General features: G+C 43.3%; 1 protein-coding gene across 6 annotated transcripts in view; it reads left to right on the top strand.

The window, feature by feature from the left end:
* GRIA2 (glutamate ionotropic receptor AMPA type subunit 2) overlaps positions 1–27,293 on the top strand; it is a 238,519-nt gene that overhangs the window by 129,322 nt on the left and 81,904 nt on the right. For all 6 annotated transcript variants that reach the window (XR_016311762.1, XR_016311763.1, XM_089670410.1 and 3 more), the window contains exon 6: positions 18,896–19,057. Coding sequence is in view for 4 of the 6 variants with exons in the window: in XM_089670410.1 (XP_089526536.1) it covers positions 18,896–19,057 (162 nt within the window). In the remaining 2 variants the exon portion in view is untranslated. The remainder of the gene's footprint in view (positions 1–18,895; positions 19,058–27,293) is intronic.

The raw sequence follows: 27,293 nt of genomic DNA, 5'->3' as shown, positions 1-27,293 counted from the left end.
AGCAGCTGTGATGGAGCAGGAGCGATGCACGCTCCTGACAATCCCTACTGACAGCCTATTATACAAGCTCTGCAGTGTGTGACTAATAGTTTTTCCTAAGGCAACCTTTTTTATGGTTGAACTGGATGGACTTTTGTCTTTTTTTCAGCCAGACTAACTATGTAACTATGAAAAAATATGCTAAGGCTCAGCCTGTGTGTCCAATTCTGGTGTTTTATTGCACCCAGGAGGACAGGTGCAATGTCCAGCTCTGTTGCCTCCAGCTTGTCCAAATCAGAATACTTGCATTCTGGGCATATGGGAAAGTAGTCCAAAGTTGTTGACACTGCAGCGCCTTAGAAACCTAGAAAATTCAGATTGTTCTTGAGGTAGCATTTTAAAAGCTTAAGTCATGGAACTGTCTCTCATTTATTCTGAAGTGGAAATGTCTGCACTGATTAATACACATTCCAGGGAACTTTGGAAATCTAGTAAAAGCCTTTGGGTTTTTTTTTTTTATGCACAAGCACATTGTGGAGATTTGAGGTGGTTTTCAGTGCAAAAAGGTTAAATGCCTGTTTGTGGCATTGTGTGCAGGAGAAAACCCCAAAGGTGGCCAATATTTGGAGGAGAGAAATGTGGAGGGTAACATGGGAGATGTAATGTTCAAGAGAAGGGTAGAAAATTGTGGGATGAGATTTTAGGATAGGATACTAGCTGCTGTGCATTTTCCATCCCATTGTCACAGAAACCCTATAACTGTATTGCTTCTCTCTGTGACTGAAAATGGGTGGAGAGAAAGTAATTGCCTTTCTCCCATCTACTTTCCAGCCATTATTGCAGTCCTTTTTGTGACCTCACTACTTTTATTCAGCCTGTGGTTGGTCTTGAAATTTTAGGAGAATAGTCTTGTTTGTGTAAAACCTTTGTGCCTTCATGCTCTAAATGCAATTATAATTGAAAAGCACACATGCAACATTTCCAAGTAATCTCCCTTTTGAAACTCTTAGGGGTATATTTATATAAAATAATTCATAGCAATTTGTCCAGTGAATCTGCATGAATGTTTTTTAGGCTTGTTTCTCTTTTTATTATAGGCAGTAATAAAATACCACATTATGGCCAGTAGATGGAGCTGGGGAGTATAGGAAATGGATACCTTTTTGAAACAATGTAAGAATTTTAAAGAATGCTAGAGGGAACTAGCAAGTAACTTAACATTTTGTCTGATGTCATAGTGGAAGATGTTTATTATAGTTTTAAATGTATGCACATTTCCCAGACCAGCAAATCTATTCTTGTTTGAATCTTAAGTGTACCTTCATATACTATTCATCTAAATGCCTGGTCAGTCTAATTTATAATTACACAAACCACAGATCAACTGATCCTTGGGTGCTGATAGTGCAGCCTATGTTTAAACCCACTTAACAAAAGCTATGATGAAGTCCTCCTGTCATGCTTAAGGTTATCCCTTGATGTTAATGGTAAACAATGTATCACGTACCTGGTGCTGGAGGCCAGTGGAGTGAGGGCTTCTCCTGTGGATAAGTTCCAGACCCCCCTGAAGATGGGACAGAAGGAGTCAGGCCCAAAGTAGCATGGGTCACCTGCAGGAGTGTTTGTAGAGATGATCTGACTGAGCATGCTTTTCAGAGGTACACCCAGGAGCACAGTTGATTCACTGGAATGTTGTCTGCAGACAGGTGGCACCTGTGAGAGATAGCAGGCCTTCAGAGTAGCAGAGGACAGAAGAGTAGCCAGTTCAGAGCCAGGGTCAGATTCCAGGTGGGGATTAGAGCAGATGTAGTCAGATGGATAGCCGGGGTCTTACACAGGAGAGCAAGTGAGAATATCCATTAGCCAAGCTGGGGTCATACACAGAAGAGCAAGTGAGACTATCCTTTAGCCAAGCCGAGGTCAGGTCAGGAGACAGGCAGAGAAGACAGGTCCAGGAACTATCTGAGTCTGTAACAGGAGATCACAATAGCAAGGAAACACAGGACAAAGGTACTCAGGAGCCAGAGATCAACCAGAAATTGGAGAGAGTGATTGGCTTCCTTATAAAGGCTTTTTGGCGCCAAACTGGGCTGCTGGCGTGCGTAACTGTGCGCCAGTGTGCATGCGTGTTCCGGCTCGCATCTGTGCTCCAGTGCGCATGCTTGTGCCAATGTGCATAGATGTTTGCCAGTGTGCATTTCTGCGACCATGCAAACTACTGGCAAGAATGCCAGGTCTCCAAGTACCTCTGCTGTGGGCAGATCCCTGATACAATGGCACATGCTCAGTCCCTGAAATAGATGCATGGTCTAGATCTAATGCAAAACACCTGCATGGTCACATCATTTACTTTTACTTTTTTCAGCAGTTGTTTAAGAAGGGACAGTGAAACAGCCACACGCCCCTTCTACCCTCAGTAAGTCAATAAGTAATTTGAAACATTATACTTTTTACTTTCTCAAACATCTCCTTTCACTGTCTGGCCTTTTTGATTTTCCATATGCAACCTAGTATACCTACAGTGCATCCAGAAAGTATTCACAGCGCTTAACTTTTGCCACATTTTTTTATGTTACAGCCTTATTTCAAAATGGATTAAATTCATTTTTTTCCTCAACATTCTACAAACAATACCCCATAATGACAATGTGAAAGAAGGTTGTTTTGAAATCTTTACAATTTATTAAAAAAAAATAAATAAAAAAAAACACATGTACTTAAGTATTCACAGCCTTTGCCATGACACTAAAAATTGGGCTCTGGTGCATCCTGTTCCCACTGATCATCCTTGAGATGTTTCCACAACTTGATTGGAGTCCACCTGTGGGAAATTCAGTTGATTGGACATGATTACGAAAGACATAAACCGGTCTATATAAGGTCTCACAGTTAATAGTGCATGTCAGAGCACAAACCAAGCCATGAAGTCCAAGGAATTGTCCATAGACCTCCAAGACAGGATTGTATCAAGGCACAGATCTGGGGAAGGGTACAGAAAAATTTCTGCAGCATTGAAGATCCCAATGAGCACAGTGGCCTCAATCATCCGTAAATGGAAGAAGCTTGGAACCACCAATTTTATTAAAAATGTTATTTTTAATAAATTGCAAAGATTTCAAAACCAACTTCTTTCATATTGTCATTATGGGGCATTGTTTGTAGAATGTTGAGGAAAAAAATTAATTTAATCCATTTTGGAATAAGGCTGTAACATAACAAAGTGTGGCAACAGTCTGTGAATACTTTCTGGATGCACTGTATAGAGTTGGTCTCCTCAGTGAAAAGTTTAGACTAGGCCTTCTCTCCGTCCTTATTTAATCACCCTTGGTTACCCCACGAATCACTTACAGTTGCTGTGCAGCACTCATTGAAGAGGTACATTCAGATCATCACAGTTTTCACAGGGGCTTCAAATGTAAGATGCTAGCTACAGACATGGTGCACAGTGACACACCCCTAAGGATCCACTACCCCTCACTGTGTGATCTTTGATGTCACATGAATAACCACAGGGAACACATAGGAATGTGTCATGGCTCAGGGTGGATTAAAGGAAGCAGTTCACTCTACTAACTTAAATAACCAAAGCAATTTGTCATTGAAATGTATGTGACTTTTAGCAGAAACATAACTTGCATTCCATATCATCAAACTACATTTTCTCTCTGATATAAACACAGTCTTTGCTCACCTGTATATACATTGCTCAATATAATTAAAGGAACACTTTTTAATCAGAGTATAGCATCAAGTCAATTAAATTAATGAAATATTGATCTGGTCAGTTAAGTAGCAGAGGGGGTTGTTAGTCAGTTTTAGCTGCTATGGTGTTAATGAAATTAACAACAGGTACACTAGATGGGCAACAATGAGACAACTCCTAAAACAGGAATGGTTTTACAGGTGGAGGCCACTGACACATTTTCCCTACTCATATTTTCTGACTGTTTTTCACTAGTTTTGCATTTGGCTAGGGTCAGTGTCACTACTGGTAGCATGAGGTGATACCTGGACCCTACAGAGGTTGCATAGGCAGTCCAACTCCTCCAGGATGGCACATCAATACGTGCCATTGCCAGAAGGTTTGCTGTGTCTCCCAGCAGTTTCAAGAGCATGGAGGAGATTCTAGGAGACAAGCAGTTACTCTAGGAGAGCTGGACAGGGTCGTAGAAGGACCGCTATCTGCTCCTTTGTGCAAGAAGGAACAGGAGGAGCACTGCCAGAGTTCTACAAAATGACCTCCAGTAGGCCACTGGTGTGAATGTCTCTGACCAAACAATCAAAAACAGACTTCGTGAGGGTGTCCTGAGGGCCCAACATCCTCTAGTGGGCCCCCTTTGCTCACTGCCCAACACCATAGAGCTCAATTAGCATTTGCCATTGAAGACCAGAATTGGCAGGTCCGCCATTGGCACCCTGTGCTTTTCACAAATGAGAGCAGGTTCACCCTGAACACATGTGACAGATGTGAAAGGGTGTGGAGAAACCGTGGAGAACGTTATGCTGCCTGTAACAACGTTCAGCATGACCATTTTGGTTGTGGGTCAGTGATGGTCTGGGGAGGCATATCCATGGAGGGATGCACAGACCTCTACAGGCTAGACAATGGCACCCTGACTGCCATTAGGTATCGGGATGAAATCCTTGGACCCATTGTTGGACCCTATGCTGGTTCAGTGGGTCCTGGGTTCCTCCTGGTGCACAACAATGCCCGACCTCATGTAGCAAGAGTATGCAGGCAGTCCCTGGAGGATGAAGAAATTTATACCATTGAATGGTCCCCACGCCCGCCTGACCTAAATCCAATAGAACACCTCTGGGATATTGTGTTTCGGTCCATCCAATGCCACCAGGTTGCACCTCAGACTGTCCAGGAGCTTAGTGGTGCCCTGCTCCAGATCTGGGAGGAAATACCCCAGGACACCATCCGTCGTCTCATTAGGAGTATGCCCCGACATTGTCAGGCATTCATACAAGCGCGTGGGGGTCATACAAACTACTGAGTACCATTTTGAGTTGCTGCACTGAAATTGCAGCAAAATGGATTAGCCTGCTGCATAATTTTTTCACTTTGATTTTTGGGGTGTCTTTGAATTTAGTCCTTTGTAGGTTGATAGTTTACAATTCCATCAAATGATTGGGGCATTCTTACATTTCTAACACATTACCCAGTCCATATCAGTATAGATATCCTGTATTATATGTTTCCCCATTGAGATCTGATGTGTTGTCCTTTAATTATTTTGAGCAGTGTACTGTATATAAAAATGGTTATCATACAAAGGAGCATATATGTTAATTTTTGCTCTTTTTTTATACTTTCTCTTTTGTGCATGATTTTATAGCATAACTAAGATGTTGTGCAGCTGGTTTTACAATTGTGGTTCGGTTCTATTCATCGAAAGTGCAAACCTTGCCATATAGCAATGGATTTCTATGATGTATGAATTTCATAGCATGAAAAATCTCATGCCAAAATCTGTCTCAGTGATTTATTGGTTACTCTACTACTCTTGGCATATATTTCCCACTGCAGATGGGACAGTTAGAGAAGCACACTAAAATATGTGGCCTCCAGTTCACTCAGCACTGCGCCATGCCATGCAGTGAAATAATAAGTGCACAAACTAAGCTTTTAAATAGACATCTTTTATGTACCATTAAATGCATATTCTGATAATCACCGAATCACTGAAAACAACTTATCAAGGTGTAGTGTGTGTGTGCGTGTAGTTCAAAAACGGAAGCTCCATCATAAACATACAGTTGCAAGAAAAAGTATGTGAACCCCTTGGGATTACGTGGAGTTTTGCATGAATTGGGCATAAAATGTGCTCTGAACGTTATCTAAGTCACAACAATAGAAGAACACAGTCTGCTGAACATAATACTACACAAACATTAGATGTTGCCATGGTTTAATTGCACATAACATGTAAACATTCACAGTGCAGGGAGGAAAAAGTATGTGAACCTTTGGACTTAATAACTGGTTGACCCTCCTTTGGCAGCAATAACCTCCACCAAACATTTCCTGTAGTTGCAGATCAGACCTGCACAACGATCTGGAGTAATTTTGGACCACTCCTCTTCACAAAACTGTTTCAGTGTAGCAATATTCTTGGGATGTCTGGTGTGAATCGCTCTCTTAAGGTCATGCCACAGCATTTCAGTCGGGTTGAGGTCAGGACTCTGACTGGGCCACTCCAGAAGGCGTATTCTGTGCTGTTGCAGCCATTGTTTTGTTGAATTACTTGTATGCGTTGGGTCATTGTCCTGTTGGATCACCCATCCTCTGCGGAGCTTCAGTTGGCGGACAGATGGTCGTACGTTTTCCTGCAAAATGTCTTGATAAACTCTGGAATTCATTTTCCCATCAATGACAACAATCCGTCCAGGCCCTGAGGCAGCAAAGCAGCCCCAAACCATGATGCTCCCTCCGCCATGTTTTACAGTGGGGATGAGGTTTTGATGTTGGTGTGCTGTGCCTTTTTTTCTCCACACATAGTGTTGTGTGTTCTTCCCAAACAACTCAATCTTGGTTTCATCTGTCCACGGTATATTTTGCCAGTAGTCCTGTGGAACATCCAGGTGCTCTTTTGCAAACTTCAAACGTGCTGCAATATTCTTTTTGGAGAGCAATGGCTTCCTCCGTGGTGTCCTCCCATGTACTCCATTCTTGTTTAATGTTTTCCTTATTGTAGATATGTCAACAAAAATGTTAGCATGTGCCAGAGATTTCTGTAGGTCTTTAGCTGACACTCTGGGATTCTTCTTTACCTCATGCAGCATTCTGCGCTGTGCTCTTGCAGTCATTTTTACAGGACGACCATGCCTAGGGAGAGTAGCAACAGTGCTAAACTTTCTCCATTTGTAGACAGTCTGTCTTACCATGGACACATGAACATCAAGGCTTTTGGAGATACTTTTGTAACCCTTTCCAGCTTCATGCAAGTCAACAATTCTTGATCGTAGGTCTTCTGAGAGCTCTTTTCTGCGAGGCATGGTTCACATCAGACAGTGCTTCTTGAAACCAGTAAACCCAAAACAGGTGTGTGTTTTTTAAGGACAGGACACAGCACACATCCAATATCATCACAGTGATTGGAGTCAAGGTTGGCTCACTCCTGGCTCCAATTAGCTCTGGGAGAAGTCATTAAGCTAGGGCCTCACATACTTTTTCCTCAATGCACTGTGAATGTTTACATGTTATGTGCAATTAAAACATGGCAACATCTAATGTTTGTGTAGTATTATGTTCAGCAGACTGTGTTCTTCTATTGTTGTGACTTAGATGATGTTCAGAGCACATTTTATGCCCAATTCATGCAAAACTCCATGTAATCCCAAGGGGTTCACATACTTTTTCTTGCAACTGTATATGTTATACACAGAACAATTAATTCAATTTTTTAAAACTGATAATATATAATACATACTGTATATATTATATTATAATATATATATATATATACCGTATATATATATATATATACAGTGTGTATACTGTATAAGTAAAATGATAACTGATCTCTGAAAAGTAAATTACTTGTCATGAAACAATACAACATAAACAATGCATAAGTACATACCACCTTTAATATGTTTAATATGATACAATAAATGCTTGGGATCCACTGGCGATTTTTTTTATTTATTTAGTTCCTTTCCTACACAAAAAATAAATCACTAACAATTTTAGTAGCAAGACTGAGCTACTACAGTTTTCCAGAGTAGCTCTAGCCTATTCAAGGGAGTGCCATCAAACAGTTAAATCTCTTGCTATCTCCTAAATCAGGCATCACTTAATGGTGGGCCGTGGTCCAGACCCGAGTAACAGTCCTGTCCAGACCGCCACAACCACGCAATTTAGCTGCCTGTGTCTCCTCTCTTCCTCCGGCTACCGCCGCTGCTGTCATCTTCACAGCAGGGCAGAGGGTGGGAGGAGTGGTTAGTCTGGATGGAGGGAGCTGGAAATGCCCCACATTTCAAGTTAACAAGCAGCCAATTGGTTGCTATGATGTGGGGCAGTCAATTGGGCAACCAATCACCTCCTTGTTAACAGGAGAAGTTGGGAAGCTCCTGTCCTCCCTCCAGGCTGATCGCACCTCCTGCCCTCTGCTATGAAAAGTAGAACTGGAAGGGATGATCATGCTGATGTAAAGGTAGAGGGGCTGTATTGTTAAGGTGTAATATGTAAAGAGTGAAATGCAATGGAAAGGAAGCACTGAGATGTATGGGGTACTACAATGTAAAGGGGGGTGCTATAATATAAAAGGGTGGGTGTACAGTAAAGGGTGGGACTTTGATGTGAAGGGGCTGTAATATAAAGGGGGGGGCTGCTATATAAAGGTGGACTTTGATTTGAGGGGGTGTGTAATGTGAAGGGGGGTGGAAAAGTAAGGGGGGCATGTGATGTAAAAGGGGTTATATAATGTAAAGGGTCAACTGCAATGTAAAGGAAAGACTGAGATATAAGGGGGGCCTGCTAAGTAAAGATGGGGGGCTACAATGTAAAGGGGGTGGGACTGTGATGCAAAGGGGAGGTACTGTCAGGTAACAATGGGGGACTGTGATGTAAAGGGGGGACTGTCATGAAAAGTTGGGGACTGCGATGTAACAATAGAGGGACTATAAGGTAAAGATGGGGGACTGTGATCTAAAGGGGGACTATGATGCAAAGGGGGCTGTATTGTAAAGGGGCTGTGATATGAAAGATTGTGCTGTGATGTACAGTAAATGGGGAGACTGTGATGTGAAGGGGGGACTGTGATGTAATGGGTGGATGAGTAATAGCACAAATATGAGATCAGGACCCCTACTGAAATAAATATTTACCTACTAGAGCTCTATGAATTTTAATTCAATACCCCTGTCCTAAATCCTCACTGGTGCAGTCAATTCTTTTGCAAGTCACATAATTAGTTAAAGGGAAATCCCTGTGTGCATTCAAATGGTTTCAATCAATTGTACTATAAATACACACATGTGCGACATGTTCAAATTCTAGTCAGTATGCTGGAATAATACACACCATGATGACAAAAGAACCCTCCAAATAACTCTATGGAAAGGGGATTAAAAAGCAAAATTCTGGTAATGAAGAAAAGGAAGTTCCTAAGTCACTTAATATTCCGTGGAGTACAGTTAAATCAATCATTAAAGTGGACCTTGTAGTAAAAAGAAATGTTCACTTAATATATTAGGGTAAAGGCATAGAAAATCAGAGCGCTCGTGGTGAAAGTCAGGAAATAAATGCAATGGCGTACATATCCAGCAGTCAATATGTATAATACAAAGGTTTAACCGCCTCCCGCCTGCCATATAGTGTAATGACGGCCGCAAGGTGGTTCTCTCATTCTGGGAGGACGTCATATAACGTCGTCCATTCTAACCACGCATGCGCGGCTCCGGGAGCGCTCAGCTCGGCGATCGGCGGTGTGCTGTGTCCCTAGGATCACCGATCAATGGACAGAGCCGAAGATGTCGGTCATGTGATCGTCTGTGTCCAATCACAGCTGATCACATGGAAATAGAGAAATGCCGGTTATCGGCATTTCTCTCCTCACTAGCTGTCATGCTGACAGCTCAAGAGGAGAGCAGAGCTGGTAATCTGCTTCCCTCAGAGGGGACATGTGCACTGAGCTGTATAGCCCCAGCAGTCCCACCTGTCAGTGTCCATCAGTGCCAGCTGTCAGTGCTCATCCATGCCACCTGCCAGTGCCCATCAGTGCCACATCAATGCCACATATCAGTGCCTACCAGTGCACATCAATGCCACATATCAGTGTCCATCTGAGCTGCCTTTCAGTGTCACCCATCAGTACCCGTCAGTGCTACCTATCAATGCCAGTCAGTGCCACCTATCAGTGCTGCCAATCAGTGCCACCTATCAATGCCAGTCAGTGCCACCTATCAGTGCCAGTCAGTGCCGCCTATCAGTGTGCTTCAGTGCTGCCTATCAGTGCCCGCCAGTGCTGCCTATCAGTGCCGCCTAACAGTGCCAGTCAGTGCCACCTAACAGTGCCAGTCAGTGCCACCTATCAGTGTCCATCAGTGCAGCCTATCAGTGCCCATCACTGCAGCCTCATTAGCGCACATCAGTGAAGGAGAAAAATCACTTATTCACAAAATTTTATAACAAAAACTAAGAAAAAACAGGGTTTTTTTCTAAATTTTCAGTGGTTTTTGGTTTGTTTAAGAAAAAATAAAAAAACCCAGAGGTGATTAAATACTACCAAAATAAAGCTCTATGTGTCACAAAAAGTTATAAAAATTTCATATGGGTACAGTGTTGCATGACCGCGCAATTGTCATTCAAAGTGTGACAGCAGTGAAAGCTGAAGATTGGCCTGGGCAGGAAGGGGGTATAAGTGCCCTGTATGCTAGTGGACCAATAAAACCATAATCACCATGTTGAAATGTATCCATGAAATAGTATGGTGCAAGACAAGGATTGGCACAAGCCACAGGCTGACAGGAATGGTGAGAGTGGCTTACTTGTATGTAGACATGGATATGGGGAGCCTGGATGGTGAACTCCACAGATGGAAGAATAGTGAACAACAGTAGTTGGTAAAAATAGTGTCCACAAGCCAGCGGTCTGGTGAGATGCCACTTGAGGGATAAAAGGAACCAGAAAAGACCTCCTCGGTGTCACTGAGAATCACACACCGGACGTGACGTCACAGCACACCACACTGGAAATGACCTCAGTGGAATGCAGGGAAGCCGACAGCAGGCATCATGAGCCCTCAGCAGGAAGAAGACCAATCACAACAAGTCCTGGTTACCATGACCAAAATGAAAAACTACTGCATTAATAATTGTATGGTAACACATCAGTGCAATGTCACAACATAAAGCATTAAAATACCTTCTCCCAAGTGCTATCTGTGAAAGATTTGTGTGTATCCCAAAATCGATGAATAATAACAATTGCATTCCTGTGTAACAATCAAACTAAGCTACATTGTTAAAAGAGATACACTATATTGCCAAAAGTATTGGGATGCCTGCCTGTACATGCACATGAACTTTAATACTATCCCAGTCTCAGTCCGTAGGGTTCAGTATTGAGTTGGCCCACCTTCTGCAGCTATAAGAGCTCCAACTCTCCTGGGAAGGCTGTCCACAAGGTTTAGGAGTGTCTATGGGAATGTTTGACCATTCTTCCAAAAGCACATTTGTGAGGTCAGGCACTGATGTCGGACAAGAAGGTCTGGCTCGCAGTCCCTACTCTAATTCATCCCAAAGGTATTGTATCGAGTTGATATCAGGACTCTGTGTAGACCAGTCAAGTTTCTCCACTCAAACTTGCTAACCATATGTTTATGGACTGTGCTTTGTGAACTGATGCGCAGTCATGTTGGAATAGAAAGGGGCCATTCCCAAACTGTTCCAATAAAGTTGGGAGCATGAAATTGTCCAAAATGGCTTGGTATGCTGATGCCTTAAGAGTTGCCATCATTGGAACTAAGGGGACAAGCCCAACCCATGAAAAACAACCCCACACCATAATCCTACCTCCATCAAACTTTGCACTTGGAACAATGCAGTCAGGCAAGTACCGTTCTCCTGTCAACCGCCAAACCTATCCACATCCATCAGATTGACAGATAGAGAAGTGTGATTCAGCACTCCAGAGAACATGTCTCCAGTGGCGGCGTGCTTTACACCTCTGCATCCGATGCTTTGCATTGCATTTTTTGATGCAAGGCTTGGATACAGCTACACGGGCATGGAAGCCCATTCCATGAAGCTCTCTATGTACTGTTGTGCTATTCTGAAGGCCACATGAAGTTTGGAGGTCTTTACCTATTGACTCTGGAGACAGTTGGCAACCTCTGCACACTGTGCGTTTCAGCATGCACTGACCCCGCTCTATCATTTTACATGGCCTACCACTTCATGGCTGAGTTGCTGTTGTTCCCAGTTGCTTCCACTTTGTTTTAATACCACTAATAGTTGACCGTGGAATATTTAGTAGCAAGGAAATTTCACAGATGGAAATTTGCACAGGTGGCAACCTATCACGGTACCACGCTTGAATTCACTAAGCTCCCGAGAGTGATCCATTCTTTCACAAATGTTTGTAGAAGTCTGCATGCCTAGGTGCTTGATTTTATACACCTGTGACCATGGAGGTAATTGGAACACCTGAATTCAAAAATTTGGAAGGGGTGTCCTAATACATTTGGCAATATAGGGAGTTATTTACTAAAACTGCAGAGTGAAAAATCTGATAAAGCTCTGAAGAGAAACCAATCAACTTCCAGGTTTTATTATTAAAGCTTAACCACTTGCCCTCCAGAGAATTTACCCCCCTTCCTGACCAGGCCATTTTTTGTGATATGGCTCTGCATCACTTTAACTGACAATTGCGCTGTCATGCAATGCTGCACCCAAATGAAATGTATGTCCTTTTTTTCCCACAAAAAGAGATTTCTTTTGGTGGCATTTGATCACCTATGCATTTTTTATTTTTTGCGCTATAAAAAAAATGATTGAGAAATTTTGAGAAAAAAACAATATTTTGACTTTTTGCTATTAAACATATCCAGTAAAAAAATTTTAAAAATCAGATTTTGTCAAATTTAGTCCAAAATGTCTTTGCTAAAAAAAAAACCCAATACGTGTAAATTAATTGGTTTACGTGAAAGTTATAGCGTCTACAAATGGCGATATGGATACTGGATTTTTTTTTTATACTAGTAATGGTGGTGATCAGTGACTTATAGCAGGACTGCGAGACTGCGGTGGGCATTCTGACACTGGGGGGAACTAACTTTCACTTACATCCCCAGTGACACCAATACAGTGATCAGTGCTAATAAAAAGCACTGACACTGTACTAATGGTACTGGGCAGGAAGGAGTTAACATCTGGGGCAATCAAAGGGTTAACTGTGTGCTGTGTTGTGGTTTACAGTATGCTGTGTGTGTGCTTTACTGTGTAAGCACATTGCTTTGTATTGTTCTGCAATGCAGAGCAATACAAAGCAATGTGCAGGAGCTGACAGGGGAGAGCTCTGTATTGTTTACATACCGGTTTGTCCCCCGTCGGTGATACATGGCGATCGCCAGGTGCTGGCAGCGAATCACCTGATGAGACCTGGTGATCGACAGGTGAGGCCGCCAATAGCGGCTCACGCACTCCCCCTACACTAAAAATGCAAGATTACGTATATATATATACAGTGGGGATCGAAAGTTTGGGCACCCCAGCTAAAAATTTGTATTAATGTGCATAAAGAATCCAAGGAAAGATGGAAAAATCTCCAAAAGGCATCAAATTACAGATTAGACATTCTTATAATATGTCAACAAAAGTTAGATTTTATTTCCATCATTTACACTTTCAAAATAACAGAAAACAAAAAAATGGCGTCTGCAAAAGTTTGGGCACCCTGCAGAATTTATAGCATGCACTGCCCCTTTGCCAAGCTGAGACCTGCCAGTGTCATGGATTGTTCTCAATCATCGTCTGGGAAGACCAGGTGATGTCAAGCTCAAAGGTTTTAAATGCCCAGACTCATCTGACCTTGCCCCAACAATCAGCACCATGGGTTCTTCTAAGCAGTTGTCTAGAAAACTGAAACTGAAAATAGTTGACGCTCACAAAGCTGGAGAAGGCTATAAGAAGATAGCAAAGCGTTTTCAGATGTCAATATCCTCTGTTCGGAATGTAATTAAGAAATGGCAGTCATCAGGAACAGTGGAAGTTAAAGCAAGATCTGGAAGACCAAGAAAAATATCAGACAGAACAGCTCGCAGGATTGTGAGAGAACAATTCAAAACCCACGTTTGACTGCACGATCCCTCCAGAAAGATCTGGCAGACACTGGCGTTGTGGTACACTATTCCACTATAAAGAGATACTTGTAAAAATATGGTCTTCATGGAAGAGTCATCAGAAGAAAACCTCTTCTACATCCTCACCACAAAAATCATCATTTGAACTTTGCAAATGAACATATAGACAAGCCTGATGCATTTTGGAAACAAGTTCTGTGGACCGATGAGGTTAAAATTGAACTTTTTGGCCGGAATGAGCAAAGGTACGTTTGGAGAAGAAGGGGCACAGAATTTAATGAAAAGAACCTCTGTCCAACTGTTAAGCATGGGGTTGGATCAATCATGCTTTGGGGTTGTGTTGCAGCCAGTGGCACAGGGAACATCTCACGAGTAGAAGGAAAAATGGATTCAATAAAATTTCAGCAAATTTTGGATGGTAACTTGATGCCATCTGTGAAAAAGGTGAAGTTAAAGAGAGGATGGCTTCTACAAATGGATAATGATCCTAAACACACCTTGAAATCCACGGGGGATTACATCAAGAGGCGTAAACTGAAGGTTTTGCCATGGCTTTCACAATCTCCTGACCTCAACATAATTGAAAATCTATGGATAGACCTTAAAAGAGCAGTGTGTGACTGACAGCCCAGAAATCTCAAAGAACTGGAAGACTTTTGTAAGGAAGAATGGGCAAAGATACCTCAAACAAGAATTGAAAGACTCTTGGCTGGCTACAAAAAGTGTTTACAAGCTGTGATACTTGCCAAAGGGGGCAGTACAAGATATTAACTCTGCAGGGTGCCCAAACTTTTGCAGACGCCATTTTTTTGTTTTCTGTTATTTTGAAAGTGTAAATGATGGAAATAAAATCTAACTTTTGTTGACATATTATAAGAATGTCTAATCTGTAATTTGATGCCTTTTGGAGATTTTTCCATCTTTCCTTGGATTCTTTATGCACATTAATACAAATCTTTAGCTGGGGTGCCCAAACGTTCGATCCCCACTGTATATATATATATATATATATATATATATATATATACATGATTTTGCGCACCCCTGCTGCCCTGCTCTAGGGCGGCTGGAAAGCAGTTAATTGAACAAGCTGAAGTTAGATGCTGATTGGCTACTATGCACAGCTGCACCAGATTCTTAGTGCACACGTTTTAGTAAATCTCCCCCATAGTGTATATATGTAGTGCTACCTTCGCAGGGGCTGCTTGATAATGCATGTCCCCAGTGCTTGCCCTGACTTTGCAAGACTCCCGACACCTCTTACACTCTGAGTTCAGACAGATTTCAACAGTATAGGACAGGGGTGGGCAAACTTTTTGACTTGAGGGCCGCAATGGGTTCATATATTGACCCGGGGGCCGGACCAAGAGTAGATGAATGATGTGTATGTGTCACCCATAGTAAGTATAGTAATATTCCCCCATAGTAAGCATAGAAATTAATCCCCCATATAGTAATTCATCCCCTATAGTAATTCATCCCCCATATAGTAATTCATCCCCCATATAGTAATTCATCCCCCATAGTAATTCATCCCCCCTATAGTAATTCATCCCCCATAGTAATTCATCCCCCATAGTAATTCATCCCCCATATAGTAATTCATCCCCCATATAGTAATTCATCCCCCATAGTAATTCATCCCCCATATAGTAATTCATCCCCCCTATAGTAATTCATCCCCCATAGTAATTCATCCCCCCTATAGTAATTCATTCCCCATATTAAGTCCCCAAGTCCCCCCTGTGTCAATTCACTTACCTTTGCTCCGCGCGTTCCTCTCGCCGTGTTCCCGCGCCGTTCCGGTGTAGCATGAAAATCTGTCTCCTATGAGGTTCTGGCCCCCTCGATGTATCTGCGCATGTGCCAGTTTCAGGCATTAGCAGCCGATCGGCGATCTCCGGCACATGCGCAGATACGTCGAGGGGGACAGATCCTCATAGGAGACAGATTTTCATGCTACACCGGTCTTCAGGGCGGACTGTGAGAGGAGCCTAGCTCCCCTCAGGTTCGTCACGCTGCCCCGCCTATCCTGACAGTATCACGCTCCGCGTTTGCCCATTGCTGGTATAGGATAATAAAAGACACAATTCTTTATATTAGTCTTATTCAAAAGAGTAGACCACAAGAATATTGGGTTCGCGATATACAACCCCAATTAACGCATAAAACTAGAACACTGGTAAAATAGGAATAATCAAATAGCAACATTTAACAAATTATGCAATCATGAGTAGTAAGCTTCACCTATTAAACTGCAACCAATTTAATAGTAATGACATCAGCTTCGCAATGCGGGATACAGAGTATTATTTAAATGTACACCCCGACATAAATAGATATAAGTACCCTAATTTGAATAACAATGACCTTAGCAGAGAAGAAGTCCCTTTAACTAGAGATTGCAACTTGAGTCCTGTGATGTTTAAAGTTCCTGATATTGTGGTATGCATTGTCTTCTGCTATCAATGGTGGGGCCCATAAACGTTAACTAATACTAGTAATTCAGTGAAGTTAAGCAGATAGGTTGTGGCACTGCTCAAAGCAAAGATCTCCTGATACTGAGGCGTAAAGGTGTTTGCATGCAGTGTCTCTAGAGTGATGACAGAACGAACTTGGGTATCCACTTGCTCACCAATCCTATGGATAGCACAGCCTCCTAGGAACAAGAGTTCTTACAGACGCTCTTGGCTGGTTGCAGGGGTGTGCAGAGTTGTAGCATGATGGCCTGTCTGCGCAGCGAGCAGAGATACCTGTGTGAAGACTGTAGAGTGACAGTCTTGATGCAGAAAAGCTGATGCAATCCTTGAGTGGTGGTGGGTGTCATCACTGTGCTGAACTGATGTGCAGAGTGCCACAGCTGTAGGCCAACAATCAGAGAACGGCAGTCCCCCTGCATTCAGCTCTGAATCTTGTGCCAAAGAGAGTGAGCCAGTCGCTTTCTGTAAATAAAGTATATCTGCTTTCCCAGCATTCCTCTCATTCACCAGCTCTCTGGTAGTTGTAGTTCAATCAGCACTCAGGAATACAGTATGTATTGGCTATAGGACTACAGGTCCCAAGGTCCTCTGCTGCCAGAAGAACTGGATCCACTCTGCTAGCAGGAAGTGATGTAACAGTTCCAGTACTGGGCACCAGCGGTAAAAGGATTCATCATAGTCTTTTCTGTAAATGTCCCTGAAATGCATAATGATATAGCTGGTACCTGGCTACACATAAATATTAATATAAATATTGAAGAAAGTATGTAAAGTTTACATATAAACTCAGTTAGTTCCCTAGTGTTCTTCTGTGTGATCTTCGCATGCAGCATAACACTATGAAGTGCACATTCTCTCTACCTACCACTCCAGTTATAGAGAGTGTGCACTTCATAGTGGCCTGCTGCATGTAGTTATATATCTCTTTGCCTGTTATTTACTTTGATTGTTACACAGGAATGTGATGTGTATTATTCATATATTTTGGGATACACATCAATGTTTAACGGATAGCACTTGGGAGAAAGCATTTTAATGCTTTATGGCAGGGGTGCGCAAACTTTTGACCGCAATAAGTTCATATATTGGACCCGGGGGCCGGACTAGCTGCTGGCCGGCCCAGCCACTACCATGCCATCCATAGTAAGCATAGTAAAATTCCCCCATAGTAAGCATAGTAATTAATCCCCCATATAGTAATTCATCCCCCATAGTAATTCATCCCCCATATAGTAATTCATCCCCCATAGTAATTCATCCCCCATATAGTAATTCATCCCCCATATAGTAATTCACCCCCCATAGTAATTCATCCCCCCTATAGTAATTCATCCCCCCCTATAGTAATTAATCCCCCATATAGTAATTCATCCCCCATAGTAATTCATCCCCTATAGTAATTCATCCCCCATATAGTAATTCATCCCCCATAGTAATTCAACCCCCATATAGTAATTCATCCCCCATAGTAATTCATCCCCCATATAGTAATTCATCCCCCATAGTAATTCATCCCCCATAGTAATTCATCCCCCATATAGTAATTCATCCCCCCTATAGTAATTATTCCCCCATATAGTAATTCATCCCCCATAGTAATTCATCCCCCATAGTAATTCATCCCCCATATAGTAATTCATCCCCCATAGTAATTAATCCCCCATATAGTAATTCATCCCCCATAGTAATTCATCCCCCATATAGTAATTCATCCCCCCTATAGTAATTCATTCCCCCCTATAGTAATTCACCCCCCCTATAGTAATTCATTCCCCCCTATAGTAATTCATCCCCCATATAGTAATTCATCCCCCCTATGGTAATTCATCCCCCCTATAGTAATTCATTCCCCATATTGTGTCAATTCACTTACCTTTGCTCCGCGCGTTCCTCTTGCCGTGTTCCCGCGCCGTTCCGGTCTTCAGGGCGGACTGTGAGAGGAGAGGAGTTCGTCACGCTGCTCCGCCTACATCCTGACAGCCAATGTTTGCCACGCTCCGCGGGCCGGATTAAAAGGTCCGCCGGGCCGTAGTTTGCCCATTGCTGCTTTACGGTATGACATTGCACTGGTGAGTTATCATACTGTTATTAACATAGTAGTTTTTCATGTAGGTTTATTTTAAAAGTGCTGCACTAGCTGGTGTTTATATACAGTGCAAAAATTTGGTGCCCACTTTTCTGCACTCAGCGCAACTTTATACCTTTTACAGTAGCAGAGATTTACTTTTTCATATTAATTTTAAATTGAGTTCCAAGAGGTTATACAATGTCTTCTAGAGAATGTATTAGTATAAATTTGCTGAACAATAAATAGCTCAAACATCTCTTTGACAACTTTATTGTAATAAAGCAAATTTTAATTCACTTAATTCAATTCTAGGCAACTGGTGTTTCTAGACTAACATAAAATATTTGATTGATGAATGGCTAGATCTTATTGCATTTCTTTATTATGAACATTTCCCTAAGTTGCAAATCTTTACAAGCAGGAACAGAGTAAAGTATATTAGTTTTATTTTCTTTGCCTTGAGCGGCTTAACAGAGACTATTTTTAATTTATTAAAATTCTGCTGCCTGAATGGGCACATCTGAAAATCTAATAAATTAATTTTTTTCACCCAGGGCTTTACGGACGGAGATTTATCAAAGATACAGTTTGGAGGAGCTAATGTGTCAGGATTTCAGATTGTGGACTATGATGATCCAGCAGTTGCCAAATTTATACAGCGTTGGTCAACTCTGGAAGAGAAGGAATACCCTGGAGCACACACTACTACAATTAAGGTAACATCAATCTTTGCTTGTTGTGACCTTACATACTTCTAACTGCAAAGCTTATATGCATCATAACTAAAAATGATATGTAGAGTAATAACTTTTATCTAGAAGGATCATTTTTTTATAACCATGTTTATTATTTGTTTTATACATCTTACATAAGTGATACATACTGATATAAGCTGTTCACTTTGCAAAGTGAATATTATTATTATTATTATTAATAATAATAATAATAATAATTATCAACGGTATTTTTTTATAGTGCCTTTAAAGGTAGCTTCTCAAAGCGCTTTACAAAGACAAGAGAAACAAAAACACAGGATAAAACAAAATAAAAAAGGGATAATTACGTGAAAGCTTGTCTAAAGAAAAAAGTTTTTAGATTTGATTTGAATAAGTTTGGAGAAGATGACTCTTTGATGTTCTTTGGAAGTGAATTCCAGAGTTTCAAGGCATAGCTGGAGAAGGCTCTGTCTCCCACTGAGGTGTCCTTTTATCATGCAGAAGGAAATGACCACTGCTCAGTTCTCCGCCATTCTCAGAGGAGAGAGTTCTCCTCTGAATGCTTTTTTATGAAGCGGTATAGATCACTTCTCTGAATGAAGGGAGAAGCGATCTACAAAACGGCTGCTTTTACTATAATCTCGTGAGATTACAGTAAGAGATCAGTCAAACACCGTTTACTAAGCAGTGGTAAATTATCTCTGCTTCGTTTGCGGTTCCTCCAATTCTCCAGCTCTGGGCTGGAGAATCTGGAGGGAGAACACAGATCACCAGTGAAGGGCTGACATCACTCCTTCATACACTGGCCATCTGTGTGCTGAGATGATCAGCAGTGAACATGTTCTCCGCTGATCATCTCTGTTTCCTAAACCACTAATGATCGGGGATCAGCAATGATCCTCAGGATTGCCGCTGATCTCTGTTTCATAAAAGGACACCTTTGTGTAGGTGTAGGGGGGACACACAGAAGGATATGATGAAGGTTATGAGAGGGGGTGTAAGTTGGTAAAAGTTCAGACAGATAAAAGGGTGCCAATCCATGAAGATCCTTATAGGTAAGCAACAGGATCCTAAAGTCTGTGCAAAACCTGATGGGTAGCCAATGCAAGGACTCCACGATAGGGGTAATATGGTCACTTGTACCAGACCTAGTGAGGATTCTGGCTGCAGAATTTTGTACATATTGTCGTTGATTAATAGTAGATATAGGTACAGCAGTGAGTAGAGCATCGCAGTAGTCAAGTCGGGAGAACACATATGTATGAATCAGCTACAGTGAATGATAGCATAGAACGCATATGAGCAATGTTTCTGCAGAAGTGGAAAAAAGATGTTCTGACAACATTTTGTACATGTGGATCAAAGGTTAAACTAGCATGATCTTCATCTTAGACTGAAGTTCAAGTACAGTGCCATCTATAGACAGGCTACCAGGATTGGCCTTAATTTATAGGGGGTGCCAAAAAGCATGACTTCAGTCTTGTCACAGTTTAATTGAAGAAAATTGTGTGCCTTCCAAGTTTTTATATCACAAATACAGCTAGATGGGAGAGAAGCAGCCAAAGTAGAATCCAGTTTAGTGTGGATTTATATCTAAGTGTCTTCAGCATCTAAGTGATAATTGAGCCCATGTGGTCTAAGCAGTTGGCCAAGTGGAAACATGTAAATGCTAAAAAGTAAGGAACCCAAGACCGAGCCCCGAGGAACATCGAACTTGACTGGACCAGCTTCAGACTGGAATCCACTAAGAGAAACAAAGTGAAGTGAGAAACAAAGTGATACAATTAGAGATGAGCGAATCGAAGTATCCGAAGTGGAATTCGAGTCGAATATCGGAAAAATTTCGATTCGTGCCGAATCCGAAAAACAGCCTAATTCGGACGCGCGAATCGAAATTTTTCCGAAAATGGCGGCTGACATGTGCGGCGACGGAGCGGGGATGTCGGGGAAGGCGCGCAGACAAGGCGCGCTGCCCCATAATGCATTCCTCAACGACATGTGATCGCATCAGCCAATCAGCAGCCAGCCAGCCAGCACTGTGTAATGGTCGAGGTATATATAGCGGCCATTTTGGAAATCTTCATTTGCCTGCAGTCATTGAACAGAGGCAGACCGCTCTGTACTAGGGACAGGGACAGAGTTAGGGCCACAGAAACGAGAATTGGGGACAGAGAGAAGTTACTTAGGGACAGAGAACCATTACTCAGGGACACAGACTTGTTAATGAGGGCCACAGAATCGTTATTTAGGGACAAAGAAACGCTAGTTAGGGCCACAGAATTCATACTCAGGGACAGACAGAATTGTTACTCAGTGCCAGAGAATTGTTACTTAGGGCCACAGAAACGTTATTAGGGCCACAGAATTTTTACTCAGGGACAGACAGAATTGTTACTGAGTGCCAGAGAATTGTTACTCAGGGACAGACAGAATTGTTACTGAGTGCCAGAGAATTCTTACTCAGGGCCACAGAATTCATTCTCAGGGACAGACAGAATTGTTACTCAGGGACAGACAGAATTGTTACTGAGTGCCAGAGAATTGTTACTCAGGGACAGACAGAATTGTTACTGAGTGCCAGAGAATTGTTACTCAGGGACAGACAGAATTGTTACTGAGTGCCAGAGAATTGTTACTCAGGGACAGACAGAATTGTTACTGAGTGCCAGAGAATTGTTACTCTCACAGACACAAAATTGTTACTTGCACAGACACAGAATTGTTACTTGCACAGACACACAATTGTTACTCAGGGCCACAGAATTCATACTCAGGGACAGACAGAATTGTTACTGAGTGCCAGAGAATTCTTACTCAGGGCCACAGAATTCATACTCAGGGACAGACAGAATTGTTACTCAGGGACAGACAGAATTGTTACTGAGTGCCAGAGAATTGTTACTCAGGGACAGACAGAATTGTTACTGAGTGCCAGAGAATTCTTACTCAGGGACAGACAGAATTGTTACTGAGTGCCAGAGAATTGTTACTCTCACAGACACAAAATTGTTACTTGCACAGACACAGAATTGTTACTCGCACAGAGACAGAATTGTTACTCAGGGCCACAGAATTCATACTCAGGGACAGACAGAATTGTTACTGAGTGCCAGAGAATTGTTACTCAGGGACAGACAGAATTGTTACTGAGTGCCAGAGAATTGTTACTCTCACAGACACAAAATTGTTACTTGCACAGACACAGAATTGTTACTTGCACAGACACACAATTGTTACTCAGGGCCACAGAATTCATACTCAGGGACAGACAGAATTGTTACTGAGTGCCAGAGAATTCTTACTCAGGGCCACAGAATTCATACTCAGGGACAGACAGAATTGTTACTCAGGGACAGACAGAATTGTTACTGAGTGCCAGAGAATTGTTACTCAGGGACAGACAGAATTGTTACTGAGTGCCAGAGAATTGTTACTCTCACAGACACAAAATTGTTACTTGCACAGACACAGAATTGTTACTTGCACAGACACACAATTGTTACTCAGGGCCACAGAATTCATACTCAGGGACAGACAGAATTGTTACTGAGTGCCAGAGAATTGTTACTCAGGGACAGACAGAATTGTTACTGAGTGCCAGAGAATTCTTACTCAGGGCCACAGAATTCATTCTCAGGGACAGACAGAATTGTTACTCAGGGACAGACAGAATTGTTACTGAGTGCCAGAGAATTGTTACTCAGGGACAGACAGAATTGTTACTGAGTGCCAGAGAATTGTTACTCAGGGACAGACAGAATTGTTACTGAGTGCCAGAGAATTGTTACTCAGGGACAGACAGAATTGTTACTGAGTGCCAGAGAATTGTTACTCTCACAGACACAAAATTGTTACTTGCACAGACACAGAATTGTTACTTGCACAGACACACAATTGTTACTCAGGGCCACAGAATTCATACTCAGGGACAGACAGAATTGTTACTGAGTGCCAGAGAATTCTTACTCAGGGCCACAGAATTCATACTCAGGGACAGACAGAATTGTTACTCAGGGACAGACAGAATTGTTACTGAGTGCCAGAGAATTGTTACTCAGGGACAGACAGAATTGTTACTGAGTGCCAGAGAATTCTTACTCAGGGACAGACAGAATTGTTACTGAGTGCCAGAGAATTGTTACTCTCACAGACACAAAATTGTTACTTGCACAGACACAGAATTGTTACTCGCACAGAGACAGAATTGTTACTCGCACAGAGACAGAATTGTTACTCAGGGCCACAGAATTCATACTCAGGGACAGACAGAATTGTTACTGAGTGCCAGAGAATTGTTACTCAGGGACAGACAGAATTGTTACTGAGTGCCAGAGAATTGTTACTCTCACAGACACAAAATTGTTACTTGCACAGACACAGAATTGTTACTTGCACAGACACACAATTGTTACTCAGGGCCACAGAATTCATACTCAGGGACAGACAGAATTGTTACTGAGTGCCAGAGAATTCTTACTCAGGGCCACAGAATTCATACTCAGGGACAGACAGAATTGTTACTCAGGGACAGACAGAATTGTTACTGAGTGCCAGAGAATTGTTACTCAGGGACAGACAGAATTGTTACTGAGTGCCAGAGAATTGTTACTCTCACAGACACAAAATTGTTACTTGCACAGACACAGAATTGTTACTTGCACAGACACACAATTGTTACTCAGGGCCACAGAATTCATACTCAGGGACAGACAGAATTGTTACTGAGTGCCAGAGAATTGTTACTCAGGGACAGACAGAATTGTTACTGAGTGCCAGAGAATTGTTACTCTCACAGACACAAAATTGTTACTTGCACAGACACAGAATTGTTACTCGCACAGAGACAGAATTGTTACTCAGGGCCACAGAATTCATACTCAGGGACAGACAGAATTGTTACTGAGTGCCAGAGAATTGTTACTCAGGGAAGACAGAATTGTTACTGAGTGCCAGAGAATTGTTACTCAGGGACAGACAGAATTGTTACTGAGTGCCAGAGAATTGTTACTCTCACAGACACAAAATTGTTACTTGCACAGACACAGAATTGTTACTCGCACAGAGACAGAATTGTTACTCAGGGCCACAGAATTCATACTCAGGGACAGACAGAATTGTTACTGAGTGCCAGAGAATTGTTACTCAGGGACAGACAGAATTGTTACTGAGTGCCAGAGAATTGTTACTCTCACAGACACAAAATTGTTACTTGCACAGACACAGAATTGTTACTTGCACAGACACACAATTGTTACTGAGTGCCAGAGAATTGTTACTCAGGGACAGACAGAATTGTTACTGAGTGCCAGAGAATTGTTACTCAGGGACAGACAGAATTGTTACTGAGTGCCAGAGAATTGTTACTCAGGGACAGACAGAATTGTTACTGAGTGCCAGAGAATTGTTACTCGCACAGACACAAAATTGTTACTTGCACAGACACAAAATTGTTACTTGCACAGACACAGAATTGTTACTCGCGCAGACACAGAATTGTTACTCAGGGCCACAGAATTCATACTCAGGGACAGACAGAATTGTTACTGAGTGCCAGAGAATTGTTACTCAGGGACAGACAGAATTGTTACTGAGTGCCAGAGAATTGTTACTCAGGGACAGACAGAATTGTTACTGAGTGCCAGAGAATTGTTACTCAGGGACAGACAGAATTGTTACTGAGTGCCAGAGAATTGTTACTCGCACAGACACAAAATTGTTACTTGCACAGACACAGAATTGTTACTCGCACAGACACAGAATTGTTACTCGCACAGACACAGAATTGTTACTCAGGGCCACAGAATTCATACTCAGGGACAGACAGAATTGTTACTGAGTGCCAGAGAATTGTTACTCAGGGACACCTAATCGTTGAATTAAATAGTATGTCAGACAACATGCAGAGGAGTGGCAGAGGAGGCAATGTTTTAGGAGCGAGCAGACGTGGCAGCAGAGGAAGGGGTCGAGGCAGCAGTATTCGCAGCCAGAGGCCAGTGCTCCCGGTGTCATCCAGCGGTCGTGTCTCCACCGACAACCCTGCCGTCATTGATTGGTTGGCTCGGTCGTCTTCCTCTTCCCAGGTCACCTCTGACACCTACAGCCAACGGTCGGTGGGTACGTCAGACACAACCGTTAGTTGGCATGGCCCGGGACCAAGCCCACTGAAATCACGTGTCCTCTACCTGCCCCTGTCCTTTGCTGTTCCCTCACCAAGCGAAGTATCGCATGCTGTGGGCTCAGCCCCACTGTACAGTGAGGAAGAGCTAACAGAGGGCGGTCAGGAACGGGGGGAGACATCGGCCTTTTCAGCAGCCAAGCGAACAAGTACTGGCGAGGAGAGTGGCTCGGTAGCCGGTCTAGAGACAGGTCTGTCTCCTGACCCAGACGCAGCCGAGGGGGCTAGTAGTGAGGCGGAGACCCTACTTGATGATGAGGAGGTTGATCGCACTTGGCAGCCTCGTCGTCATCAGGCAATTTCTTCCGCATCATCAGGAGAAGAGGGTGGCAGCTTGGCAGCGAGCAAAACAGTCGGTGGGTTGCCCAGGAGACAGCAGCAGGGTCGCATCAGTGTCAGTGGAGCCAAACGTCCACGGAGTAGAGCACCAGCTCCACTGCAGCCTACCACCACGGCCAGTAGTGGTGCCGGTGCGCACGGAGGAAGTAGCAGTCAGCCAGTGAAGAGTAGCGGGGGCAAAGTTTCCTACTCGGTGGTGTGGCAATTTTTCCTCAAGCCGCCCGAGGAAGTAAATGTAGCCGTATGTCGACTATGTGGCCAGAAATGCAAGCGTGGCCAGGGGGCCCATGTTGGGACTACAGCGTTGCGTCAGCATATGCAGCGTCACCATTCGGTGGCCTGGGAAAACCGTGATAAACATACGGCGGTTCTGCCTGCCCCAGCCCCCGCTCCATCACCCGCTCCGTTACTTGCTCCGTCACCCGACGTCGTCAATCGCCCTCTATCAGCCAGTCAAGGCTCCAACACCTCTGCTGAGGGGAGTTGTCGCTCATTGGCATCTTCCGCTCGTTCAGATGCTCCTTCTCCTGCTACTCCTCTTCTCGGATTCCGTCAACAGTCTTTCTTGGAATCCGTATCCAAGAGACAACAGTTTGCGAGCACGCACCCGACGGTGCAAAAGCTGAACGTCCTCCTGTCCAAGTTGCTGGTGCTGCAGTCCCTCCCTTTCCAACTGGTGGACTCAGCACCTTTCCGAGAAATGATGGCTTGTGCCGCGCCGCGGTGGAGAGTGCCAAGCCGTCATTTCTTTGCCCAAAAGGCAGTGCCAGCCCTGCATTCACATGTAGAAGAGATGGTGGGCCAGTCTTTGAGCATGTCGGTCTCTGCCAAAGTGCACGGCAGCGCCGACGTGTGGAGCTGTAACTACGGTCAGGGACAGTACATGTCATTTACGGCCCACTGGGTGAACGTGGTGCCGGCACAGCCGCACCAGCAACTTGGACAGGTCACGACGCTTTTGCCTCCACGTTTGCACGTCCTTGGTCCAGCAAGCATGTCCGCCTCTACCACCTCTTTTTCCGCCGTGTCCTCAGCCGCCACCCCCGTGCCAAGTCCCATTACCCGACCGGCATATCACATGTGCAGGGCGCAACGGTGTCACGCTGTGCTGCACCTGGTATGCCTTGGCGAACGTAGTCACACAGGGGAGGAACTGCTGAGTGTAATGAACAGAGAAATCGACAGATGGCTGTCTCCGCGCAAACTAAAAATCGGAACCATGTTGACTGACAACGGAAAGAACATGGTGTCTGCTCTGCGTCAAGGAAGGTTGTGCCATGCGCCATGCATGGCTCACATGTTCAATCTGGTTGTCAAGCGGTTCCTAAAATCCACCATCCCACTGCAAGACATCCTTAAAATGTCACGTAAACTGTGCATGCATTTCAGCCATTCCTACACCGCAAAGAACACCCTCATTGAGCTGCAGCGGCAGAACGGAATTCCACAGCATCGCCTGATCTGCGACGTTGCAACAAGGTGGAATTCAACCCTACACATGTTAGACCGCCTTTACGAGCAGCGAAAGGCCATCACCGATTTCCTGATGTTACAAGCGGATAAAGGTACTCCCCTGTGTAACTTAGATGTCAGCCATTGGCAGCTCATGCGTGACACCTGCCGCTTGCTCAGGCCCTTTGAGGAGGCCACGCTATTCGTGAGTCGGCAGGACTATGGGATGAACGACGTCATTCCTCTGTTGCACGTCCTGGAACAAATGCT

The sequence above is a fragment of the Staurois parvus genome, unplaced genomic scaffold (assembly GCF_062004578.1).
Source record: "Staurois parvus isolate SC_StPar_1 unplaced genomic scaffold, SC_StPar_1.0 ptg000090l, whole genome shotgun sequence".
NCBI classification, from domain to species: domain Eukaryota; kingdom Metazoa; phylum Chordata; class Amphibia; order Anura; family Ranidae; genus Staurois; species Staurois parvus.
Note: the sequence above shows the minus strand (reverse complement) of the source record. Positions and strands in the feature narration are given on the sequence as shown.